The sequence below is a fragment of the Charadrius vociferus genome, unplaced genomic scaffold (genome assembly GCF_000708025.1).
Source record: "Charadrius vociferus isolate BGI_N301 unplaced genomic scaffold, ASM70802v2 scaffold272, whole genome shotgun sequence".
In the NCBI taxonomy this organism is placed as follows: domain Eukaryota; kingdom Metazoa; phylum Chordata; class Aves; order Charadriiformes; family Charadriidae; genus Charadrius; species Charadrius vociferus.
Genome location: NW_009647421.1, coordinates 1,500,833 through 1,513,680, shown reverse-complemented (window position 1 = coordinate 1,513,680; position 12,848 = coordinate 1,500,833). Strand labels below are relative to the sequence as shown.

At 32.7% G+C, this 12,848-nt stretch overlaps 1 protein-coding gene across 1 annotated transcript in view; it reads left to right on the top strand.

Moving 5' to 3' along the window:
• Positions 1-12,848, top strand: part of FBXL17 (F-box and leucine-rich repeat protein 17) — a 275,618-nt gene that overhangs the window by 179,247 nt on the left and 83,523 nt on the right. Inside the window, exon 7 of the mRNA XM_009880482.1 lies at positions 2,095-2,171. Coding sequence (XP_009878784.1) covers positions 2,095-2,171 — 77 coding nt within the window. The remainder of the gene's footprint in view (positions 1-2,094; positions 2,172-12,848) is intronic.

Below are 12,848 nucleotides of genomic sequence, written 5' to 3'. Positions count from 1 at the left end.
GCTATGGTTAAATGCTGATTTATGTATTGTATTTTTGATCAAGTAATTGTCTCTCAGTAAGCAAAAGTTATCACAAATAATTTGAAAACTTGTAGTCATTAGGTAAAAGTATCAAAATATTTTTCTAGGTTCAGAATTTTTGTTCAAGGTAAGAAGTGTTTCATAATCTCAATACACTGCTAAATGATATATACAATAAGAATTAATAAAAGCTTCTTTTAACTGCAATGTCCATTCACTCTTCAGTTATTTGCTGAGATGTCTAATGAACATACTGCCTACTAAAATACAGGATAATGATCTTCTATTTATTCATATTACTAATATTAGCAATAAAATCTTGTTACTATTTTGTAATTTCTCGTCTTTTTCTGGAATAGTAAAAAATCTTTCTCATAGCCTAGTTGATCTCGATAAGCCACTTAACAAAAACTAGTATCTTGTTCAAAATCACGTCTTACAGTAACAGAAGTTTTCCACATATGTAGAGTGTGTTTAATGCTCTAAGTCTTACCTGATTTTTAGGAAAATAACCTCATGAAAACGTATAGTTTAGAGGTTAGTTTATATTAAAAAGCATCGTCCTGGTGTAACTTTTCAAAGAAAAATAATTGTCATGCTTGCTAATCTTCTCAGCAGAGTTGTGGGTTTAAACAAGTATCGAACCTGGAGGTTTGCGCTGGTTTTCTTCCATGTCAGGGGTTACCGTGTTAAATATTTCTCTTCTTCTTTTGTGTATTCATAAAGTAAGCCAATCTTTTTCCAATGACAAGCATTGCAAAAATTTTCTAAATATTAGGCTTTCACAGTTTTCAAGGGTTGAAAATTTATGATAGTGATAAAAGAACAATGATTAAGGTAGTCTGTCAGAGGCATGCTGTTTTATTAGTAGTAGTGAATTTTCATTCTAGATTTTAGAAGAAGTAAGCAGAGAGGGGACAAATAGATATGAAGGGCTATCATTCAGTTATTGTGTTACTGTAAGAATTAGGTGGTTGCTTTCAAAATCTAAAATTGGCAGCATGAACAGTTAAATCTATTGGTGGTGGTAAGTGGAGGAAAAATGTCCCTGAGGGTGTAGGTGTATTTTCCATAAGTTATGATAAATTTAGCAATACCTATTTTTTTTTAATAGTGGCAAGTAATTTAATTTTGTATACTGTAGGAGGGTTGATTTAAGAGTCAGAGTAGATAATCTGAAAATTAAAGAGGAATATATTGGATCAGAAGAAATTCTTATGATTTATCCTATAAAATACACTTTAAAAAATGTCTCTATGTAGAGAATAGCACAGTAGTCATGTTAGCTGATCTAATGAACAATGATGCATTTGGCATTAATGGGACTGAAAGTATAGTTTATGAACTATGTTATTGAGTGATACACTATAAACAATGCAGTTGTAAACATAACATTAATATAGACCTGGTCGCAAGTATATGATAAGCTCCTTTTTTACAAGACAATTTTAGTTTTCATATTAATTTTCTTGCTTACAAGAAATCAAACAAGGAGATTAACAGAAAAAAACTTATGTGTTTCATTGCAAATTCATCATAGTTGTGACAAGGCAAACAAATGAGCTGTCTTCTGCTCTGTACAAGCTTCTCTAGCAACATATTGGAACATCAATGGCATGTAGCATTTCATGAACTGATGAATGCTGACTCCTGCAATAATCACTGAAGAAATACAAACATGAATTTAGTATTACATTTGCTTATCTTTTGTCCTTATTACAGTGCATTTATAGTTCTTCCTTAGAAGAAAGCTTTCAAACCTTAAGTCTTGTAATAGAAACTTTCCAATGTAATGAAGAAATGGAAATTCAGATTTGTATTATTTTCCAAAGGACTTGTCTGTATATATTTCAAGCAACTCACGTATTCAAAGACTTATGGGAATATTGATATAAAAGCATTCAATGTAAAATAATATTTGTCTCCAGTGTATACATGTAGCCATATGCATTTTTAGTGAATTGAATGGAAGAATTCACAAAATGAAGTACATTACACTTGTGGATTGTGCTTTAGCTATTTAAAAATGATATATTTTCTTTTAACTGTGATTTTACCATATGTGTCTTCCAGATGTGTGGAGGTGATTGCCAAAGAAGGCCGGAACCTGAAAGAGCTGTATTTAGTATCCTGTAAGATCACTGACTATGGTATGTGACATACCTATATCTTTGTTTTTATGAAGATTGAGCTCTATTAGCTTTTCACAGGGACTCGTACGAAAATAAGTCTTGGAAATGTATAGATAAAAAATTTCGGAACCTTTATCCATAAAAAAAGGAAATATACAAAAAGTTTTTGACATGCTTAAAAATATTTGTGGTTGGAAGTATGAAAGTCAGTATACATATGTGCTGCAAAGTGTTCCTTATAGAATTGACAGTTACTGGGCAGACTAGGTAGAGTGCCCTTTGAAATGTCCTGGAGACCAGGAAAGTGTTTGAGGAAAATCCAAAAATACATGTGCATTTCTAGATGCTGTAAAAGCACAACTAAGCAACTATGAGTGTGGATTGATTGCCTATTGTAGGCCATGCAATTTGAAGGAACTTTATGATCCCGTAAAAATGCCATTATGACAAAATAGAGAGGAGCACCTTAGGAATTAGGCTTTCTGTCTGATACCACTTGAGTGTGTTTGCAGAGGCTGCTTTGTTTTATCTGGGTTTGTTTTTTTCAAATAAGATACTAACCTCAAATAAGACACTTATTTCTGCAGTAAGGCCAAATTCTCAAATGTCTGTCTCCCACTTACATGCCCAAATTTCAGTAGGATTTACAAACTGTACCTTTGAGATGTGCATCTCAGGTTTTCTGATTATTTTGTTTCTTATTCACTCTATTTTTGTTTTAACTTTTTACTCCATAGATTTTATAAAAAATTACTGTGTCAAAGTGATAAATTACCTTTAAATGAGTCACAGACTCGTTCTTTTATTCTCCCCTTCAGATTTTGCACTTCACTGGGGTTTGCCTGGGTGCATTCAAGGGTATGTTGGTCTGCAGAGTTCAGCTCGCCTGATGTCCACAGTATTTGAACATGAGCTCAAAATACAGCTGTAGCACTTGTGGGAGCTTTGGGTCATGGCAGAGGAGAGGGAGCATGGGCCTATACCACGGTTTTCTCTGGTCTGCAGTTGTTTGTACTTCCATGTGCAGAACTGATCTTGCCAAAGTTGAAAACAGATTTTCTTGGCTTGATACCACTTGTTACTGATGAATTTGTGGATTTGTGAAAGGGAGACTGTCTGCTGGAAATTCAGGAGAGGAGTTGTATGTAGAACGCAAAGTGACAATGAAGGTGTTTCCTGTCACTGCTATAGGGTCAGAGGTGCAGGGCCTCAGTTGGAAGTGCAACTCTCCATTTGTGTATTATAGATCTACTAGCTGTACTTTTCTCCCTTTTGATTTCAACAACCTATGTAGAAGGAAATATCATGGGAATAATGGAATTCACATCTTGAGGAACAATAATTTCTAAAACTGATTTTGCCCTTTATTGGCTGCATTTATTGAGAGGTAAACATGATTTCACCCAAAAGTAGGGAAACAGACACTGAGAAACTGAAGTAAAGCAGCTGAGGATAGGGGAAGTCTTGCTTATGAAAGAATGGAGAGAGGGGAAAGGAAGTGTCCATAGCTAGATGAAAAGTGGGAAATGTGTTTCACAGAATGAATGAGTGGAGAGTACAGGCAGAGTTTGGATGATTAGCTTGGCAACCATAGTCATCCAACCTGAGCTGTTGACTTCTGTGGCCTAAGGCTTTCTTGTCACTAATGTGTTGGCTTCTGCAGTCGTTCAACATTATTGCAGTCAGTTACTGGGACTTCGAGAACATCTTCAGTTGGTAGTGTCGACACTAGGGTTTAGTATTCACTTTAAAATTTGCCTATTTATGCTAATAAGGATCAGTAAGACATCCAGCAAAACAGCTGTGATACTGACTGATTTTTGATACATTATTAAGATTAATTGATTATCATTATAATCTTCAGCATATCTCAGCATGCCAGCCTGACAAATATATTCATCTGCTTGTGATATCTGAATTGAAAATGCAAAATAAACAGTAGCAAAGTAGAATTTATAAGTATAATTTATGCTTTATAAGGAAGTAAAAACTTTGCCTTAGATTAAAAATGTGATAGCAAGTGAATATTAATGAGTTTAACAAGAATGCTGCAGGTTGGAGCCAGGCTTCACCCTTTTACTTGCTTCCTTTTTCATGTATTTCCTGGTACTTCAGTGGAAGACTTTCCCACATTTGGTTGTGGTGCTGTTAAGTTAAAAAATTGAGCTCATTACAGTGCTGTAAGGTCAATTTGTTGTTGAACTTCCTTTATCAAAGAAGCTGCCTCTCTTCTACAAATAGAAAAGAGCAGCCATTCTCTTCTTCAAATGCTTTTCAAGCCCTCATGTCCTCCGCACCTTTGTATTTGTGCAAAGTAGAGGAAATCAGCTGAGAAGCACGTACATGACTTGTGGGTTCATTCAGGTGGTCTCCTGTGGTCTTACAAAGACTTACAACTTTACATTGATAGTTGTTCAGGGTCCACCAAGAAGTAGGTAAGTAGTATCTGAAGCTCTCTGAGGCTGTGGCTGGGTGGGACCATACAGCCATATGCAACTGTGCTTTTTTGTTTGATAATCCTGAGGGTGAAACACAATTGTCCTTCCTTTGGAAATTAAAATCTTGACACCAATTTTAAATTGTAACTGTACACATTTTTTACACTCAATTTTTAAAACATACCTAGAGCTGGTAACCAGATTTCTTGCAACTTGATGGAGTTCAGATGCAGGCATGGACTACAGATGCAGGATTTTTAAAGCCCTCTTTGAAACTGTTCAGCAATTTTTGAGACTACAGCAGTTAGCAGAGTTTTGGCCACTGGGACAAGATCATAATTACTTAGCAATTCAACTGGAAAAAAAATAAGTTATATTGCTAATTTCCAACAAAATTTGTAATTATTTTAGACATTAATTAAGCAAAAATAATAATAATAATTGCAGCAAATAAGGAAGTAATTAAAGCAAAAACTGTGATTGTTGCCCTGCAATTAATGCAATAGGTAGGTATGTGTGAGGTAATTTCATGCACTGTAGCAAAGACTGTGAAATGTGAACTTCATCATTTTATTCATTTCATTCTTTTGTTCCGATTTCTACAAAAAGACAGTATACAAAACTACCAGACAGACATGCTTATATGCAATTAGTATTTTTAAAACACACTAAAATACTTAATTTTATTTTGAAGCCTAAAAGATTAATTAAAACCCGCAATACCCTAATAATGTAGCCATAGGCAGCATTACTTTCTCTGACATTTTGCTGCCCAAAAAAAAGTTGTATTATAAGGTTGTTAACTTGTGAAAAAGAAAAGAATATATTGCTCTACTTCATGTTACAGTACAAAATAGTTAATTCTGTGGTTTTTTGTATACAAAAAGTATATTTTGTTTACTTCTGAAAAATTTATAGAATGGTATCTTTGTTTATGTTTGTCTAGCATCATTTTCTAAAAATCCGTTTTTAATTACTGATGTTTATTACAGTGTAACTTGCTAGGATGCTGAAAATGAGTTTAAAAGTTCCTTTACATCCATCACATTGTTAAATGCTAAATAATCACTAAAATGTACCTAAACTGACAGGAGAGACTGAATTAGTATAATCTTTGAGATAAGCCCTTGTTTGCCTAAGAACACAGGCAGAGTGAAGTTAAAGCTGACATTATTTCCTCATATCATTTTGCCCTTTTGTTAAACAATCACGAATTAAGCATGGTTTGTCAGTGTTATCTTTGAATTTCCTGCCTTTTGTTGATCTGTGTCACAACCTTAACTTTACTTAAACATAGGGGGTTTGTATTTAAGCTTTTACTAAGAACTAGTAAGAAAGCTAGGCTTTCTCAGCTGTGAGGAGGCTGTGTCAAATGAATTAGGTTGACGTGAAGATGTATAGTAGTGAGCTAGGGCAGCAAGCACACACAGAATTGTGCAACTGTCTTTTCAATTTTATGCTCTAGTTCTGGGTTTTATTGGTATCCTTAGTACTGGGAACTTGTTTTAAGTAAATTATTACTTATAATGTTTGTAATGGTGCAGAGTGCTATGTACTTTGAAACACATGAGATTTTGTGTTCAAAGATGAAAAGATTTGATGAAACTAGCCTGTGAAACAGGAGTAGATGTTTGAAGGGTCTGATCTTGCAGTAATGTTAAGTGAAAATTTACTAAGAATTACTTAAAAACTGCATTATTACCAGTAATGAAAGATTAAAGTCTCTAAGGCTTTACTTCCACTTTAGAAAAGTAGCCAGACCACTGGTTTTTGTCTGGATGTGCAAAAAGACATTTCAAGGCAAGCTTTAAATTGTAGGCTTCCACTAAGAGAAAAAAGAAGAAAAACAAAAAGACCCAAAATGAATCAAACACCACCACTCAAAACAAACAAAACAAATGTTTTTAAAAAAGCTTGGAAGGAAGTGTTCAAAATCAGAACTTTGTACAGCTGCACCATGAAAAATCACTTAAGAAATATCTGAAAAATGAAAGTACCCAAAATGTTATTAATAGGAGTGCGGTTAGCACGGTTTGGTTAATATGTTTATCTCATAACGATTCCTGTCAAGTAACCTGCAGAAGATGACAGTTGTCTCAACAGTTGTCATGTAGAATTTCCATTACCTAGTAGTTCTGGATTTTGCTTAACTTAAAAAGTCTATTTCTATCTGTAAAGTAATTGCACAAAGCTTTTCAGATGAAATGCTTGGCACAAGGACCTGAGGTGAACTGTGGTATTTTGCTGATAGCTTAAAGATTCCAAATATTACAAAAGAGCTCTCTAGACATGTAGCATTTTTGTTTTCTAAAATTGTGAGTATTCCTTTTTCATTTCACCATTTACTGATATATTTAGTGTCTCTGAGGACACATGATTTTTTTAAAAGGTTTTTCTTCTATGAGGGTGTTTGCTGAAGCATAAAACAAGTTTTGGCAAACTATAATGAATTATATAGGTTTTATTTTTAAATGTTATAGATGGGACATAGCTGTTAGAAGTAGATGTCAGGAGGAATAAGATAGTGTTTATAGTAAGTCAAGTCCAACTGTCACAAGACAAAACATAAGTGTAAGCTGCATTTTTTTCTTCGTAACTAGATTATGGATTTTTTCTGTGAATTGAGATACAGCTAACAATGTTAAAATAGTTTTCCAGGATGCTGTTAAACTCTAATGTTTTAATATTTAAGCTACATATGCTTTCTATTTTAAAATAGAGTATTTTAATTATCAGGGGATCAGATCTTCCCACTGAATAATACAGATAAATCCCATGACAGTCGCTTGAGTTTTCTCTCCAATATTTAGCATTCGTCATGTAAATCATAAAGAATAAGCATACTGTGAGTATTTCCTCATAAAATAATGTTCCGTTTCTGCTTCTCACTGGGTTTAGCAGATCTCTCTAATCCTTGATCTCACTAAAACTATTTATTTCTTAATTTTAGCCTTTTTAAATCTGTTTTTTAAACACCAGGTCTTTTGTACAGTATTACTTGTAAGGGAAATACATTTTGGGGGCATAAATGCAGCACTTACGGATAGACAGAATGGAACAGGTAGTAAATACATTTTAGAGTTAACAAGATTTCATCCTCACATACTACTGTTTGCAATCTCCTACTTAATTGATATCATTTAAATAAATACAGCTTTCATTTTCTATTTCAAAATTATTTTGAATTGCTGGTGTATTGAGTTCCAAGTTTCCCTTCTTCTCAGAATCAATCTTTCTCCTATTATGCTTTCCTATCCTGTGTGTATTTCTTTCTCTTTTGTAGTCTTTTAATGACCAAATGCATACAAACAGTCATCACACTGAGAACTATGTTTATACTTGTGCGTAAGTGTACAGATAATCTTCTAAGGGCCAGGGCTTCTGTTACCTTCTCTAGTGGTTATGTATGTTATGTATATATGTATGTCTGTGTGTGTATAAAATGGTGGTATTGTATTATCTAATTATGTTATATATTTATTGCTATATACATGAGAAAGAAAAAGAATATATATATATTGCTTTCTTATAAACTTATTTTTTCTTCCTTTCCACAAAAGTGTCTTCTCTCTATTTTTTTGTTCCGTCACTTAATTATTCAGAAACCTGAACTCACTGAAGTAAATCAGTAGGATTGTTGATGTTTAGTGCCAAATTTTGAGGGTCTTTTAGGCTTAGTTTTAAGGTTCATTTTCCATGGATAGGCTGCAACTTTAACTCCAATAGACTGTAGTAATTAATTACCTGAAGAATAAGTAGGTGGTAAGTGATCTGTACCCTGTTGTATGCATTAATGATACTTACTTCCTTTGGCAAAATCTCTGGCAGATAGTAAAGCGGTTTTGTTTGCTTTTATATTTAAATGTTCGTTCTTTCACAGTTCTGAAGCAAATATTTCTGTAGAAACTCTGGAAATTAATGAGGATCAGTGAAAGCTTATTCTAGCAACAGAGATGAATTACAGACTTTTATATAGTTTAAAAAAGCAGCAATACACATTATAACTTACTATCCCTTCCTCTATTTAAATGGCATTACTGTTTATGTTGAATGTGCAGAGTGAAGATTTGCAGTCTTTTCACATATTTCAGAACTTCTGTGCATTTCTGTCTAGCTAGCAGAAAAAAAGATAGAGTATACAGCTTTTGTAAGGAAATTTTTCAGCTTTTTTATACTGATTTTTTATATTCCTTTTATATTGTTTTAGTTTGGAGTAGTTGTTCATGTACAGCCTTGCACATATTGACAATTTTATTTCCAGAAGGGATCCTGTTGGTGTTGAAACCAAAAGGATTGTTAATGTGAGGAAAGATAGCTGTATACTCATGTATTTTGGGATTGGAACCCTATGAGAGGACATCTTCTTTAGTTCTGTTAAAAGTGTTCAAGTAGTGAATAGCTAACTCCACCTGTGTGGAGTTTTCAGTAGAAATTGTTAATAAGAAAAAGTCAAATTAAAACTTTATCAAAAGTAATTCCTGAAGGAGAAAAGAGCCCTTGAACAATACATCAGCACCATATGTAATTCATAACTATTTAAATAGAAATTTTCTTCATGTAAATTTTATCAGTGTTCCGAAGGTCACTAAAATTCCATGCAGTTAGTTTTCTTTAGGAGCTGATTTCAGAAACCACCATGCATCTTCAAGACCCATACAATGAGATAAATTACTACAATAGAATATTTCTGAAATAGCAGATAGTTGCAAACCCTTTGTCCTACAGTACACGGTAAATTATTTTCTCTTTGAGCAATGAGATGATACAAACTTCAAAAGTATTTCTTGTCATACTAGAAGGTGGGTTGTCCCCCTTAACGTGTACTCCTAAAAATAATGTAGTATAATTGCCAATTGGAGGAAGCTGCATGTAGGTGCACTTTTGAATCATCAAGATGAACAGAGCAGAAGCCGGTGATTTGTACACACTTTGTTCCCAGTTGGTTGTTCTAAATGTGGAAAATGGAGATGTGTTGTACTTTGGGTTTGTTTTGTCTTGTAGAGAGATCCACAGGTACTGTTGTTTTAATTTAATTTCTTCTGTGGGGAACTTAGTGGTTTGGGCAGTTATTTCGATTCTTTGGAGACAAACTTCACACTAGTTTGTCAGTCATAATAGGAAGTTTAATTTTGTCCTTTTTTATCTCTAGAGAGAGGTGCTTCAGTTAATCTTTGGAAAAATGCACCTGATTTCTGAGTACCAAAACACAAAACGTATTTCTGATATAACAAAAACTAAAATGGCCACAACCTCTGCCTGTGTTGCCAGAAATACATTTTCAGGTTCTTGTTTATTCATTTGCTGTATTTACTGTGTTAGGAAACTATATTATAATACTGAACTTTCATTTGACCCAGGACCCAGCTTCTGTTCTCTTGTGATATTTGTATTTTCTGTTTTATGTGACCTTTAAAAAATAACATAAAGCTTTATTCCTTCAGTGCTCATGTTAACCTCTGTATTGAAAATGGTGTACTAGGTGCCTTTTCAGTGAGCTACCACACAGCAAAAATATTTTTGAAATTATATCAAAAACCTTGTTGTTTGCAGCTCAAGAGTGATTTAAAGTGCAAATACATACTTACATGTAAACTATGTAATTATAATCATATTATGAAGATTAGTCATTACAATTTTTTTATGTATTTTGGTAACACACACATCCCCGCCAAACTACCAAATAAATGTATTGTCACTTTACATTTTTGTCTTATCTTTCATTTCAAATAGTATCTGTTAATTTTACACTGCAATGGAGAATACCATTCCCAACAGAACATTTGACTGTCAGAGGTAGATTTACTTGATAAAAACAACTGTGGAACTTGTATTTAACATGAATCTATTTCTGGTTTGGTTCGAATATAATTTAATGTAAACGTTTTAAACATTTAATACTTTCTGACAAACACCAATAATGACTCACATTAACACACTGTTGCTATAGTACAGTTTTAGATTTAATTCATTAAACTTTTAAATTCATTTAAAATTTGCCCCTAACCACTTTATTTGTTGAGTAGCAATCACCAGTATACTTCAAAAAATCCATACATTAGCTATATTTAAAATTATTACTATAAAACCTAGTATTAGTCTCAGTAGGGATTATTTAAGGGTTCCTCTCATAATTCTAAATTTAAAAGCAGCACTTGTGTTTTTCTTAAGTGAGAGAAAACAGAATTCAAAAGAAAAATAATGGAATTTACCAAGTATTTTTCCGTTTAATCAGTTATGATACGAAACTCTAGTTGATATATACAATTGTACAAGCGAAGAGTTGCACCACATTTTAAAGTGACTGTGCTAGTTTGTAGTTGTTGTAGTTGTAATTTTTTTCTTCTAAATTCTAGGAGCCGGTTTTATGATCCCCTTTTTAATGCACTATAAAATATATTTTAACAAATTGCAATTTAAAATTAGTATGTTACTTCAGTGTAAGTGTTTACCTAAGTAAAACTGATAATTTTCTTCAGGCAGCATCCATAAGGGAGATTTCCATTCAGAGCACTTAAACTGTTTAAATTTCCTCGTGAGTAATATAGTTGTTTCAACATAGTTGCTCAAACTAAGTTAAGACTTTAAAAATATTATTTTTTGGTGGTAGGATTGTCTTTCTATATTCTATTTTGTAACTTCTCTTAGCTATTTGTTGAATTCCAGTAATACTCAGATTATTGAAGGGAACATCCATTTTGTACATAATCTGACTGTCTGCCTGCCTTAAAAAAATATATGAAATACGTCATGGAGGTACTAATAATGCAATTATTTTGAATGGCTAAATTTAAGAAAAAAATTAGTCTTTTCTTTTAATCATTTCTGTAGTTTCAGGGGTTGTATGAAAAGATGGAATACCTAGAAACAATTTTTTTTCTTTAAATGCCTGAAAAGATACTGATTAAGATACTGATGTAGTTCACTAGAACAGAAATAAAACCAAGTGGCTAATACCACAGCAATATGTGTTTGTATTGTTTTAGAGACTTACTTTTTTAATAAAAAATTAAAATGCTTAATAAAAACAGTTCAATGGTTAAATGTCTTTAAGAATGGAAAGGAGATTCAAATTCTAAATCTAATGCATCTCTGCGCCATGGCACATTACCGAGGCCTCATTATGTATGTACATGAATAGATCTGTTATGTTTAAGTATGCCATCTGTGGGCAAATATTTAAATATCAAGAAGTAAGGACTGTATAATTTTTTTAATACATATTAGTTTGAAACATGAATTATGAGTCAACAGCAAAAACAGTAATAAAAATTCTAATAACTTTTTTTTTTATCAACTTGTCTAAGAACAGAGCATGCCTCCAAAATATATTTTATGTTAGGTAATTAAGTGGAATGAGTGGTACTTCTGCTCTGCATTCCTTTAATTGTGGTGTTAGCTTTGCTGCGACAAAAACATTTGATTTTTACCTCCGTAATGAAGTATACAAAGACGTTCCTGTTGTCTTTGTAAACTGTAAACTCTTTCCACATAACAGTACAACAGAGTGTAGAAACTGTTCTATTACTGATGTAGGGGACATGATTAACTTCATAAATAATCTGAAAGGCAAGTAATTACTGTGATGTCAAAAACAAATAAATATACATCAAAATTTTAGTTTGGTCAGCTTCAAATATTTGAAGAGTTTTCTATAAAAAATTAGTCTTAAAGTAGCTTTTAATTTTTTTTAAGTATTTTAGTTCCTCATAAGTCAAGTGGGACCATTTTAGCTTTTGAAATGTCAGGTGTCTTTCTAAAACACTCAGACAACAAGATTGGTTTATTTGCAGTTCTCTTTGGCTTGGTGGCATCGCCCCTAATTTTTAGCTGTACATACTGAACCATATTATTTCACGAGTACAAGATGCCTAAAACAGAAGCATAGTAAATTATGTCCAAAAATATAAAGGTACAAGTTTATTAGGGCAAAAGGAAAGGAATAAAAGTGGATAAAGGGAATTTGTGAATAATGCAAGAAAACAATTTTTATATATATGTCTTTTTAAATTTTTGTTCATTTTTATACATATTTTGTAACTGATAAATGAGAAAACTTCCATTATGTCAACCTGTTTAGATACTTTCAGAAAGAATACAAATATTTGGAATGTTATTAGCTAGATATAATGATCCAGTTTCACAAACTTCTAAAACCTTTCAGTAACCTGAAGTTATTAGTACTTTTTCGTTTTCGTCCAGGTCAATGTTGAGTTTTTTTAAAGATTTTAATAGAATTTTTTATACATGGTGCAAGTAT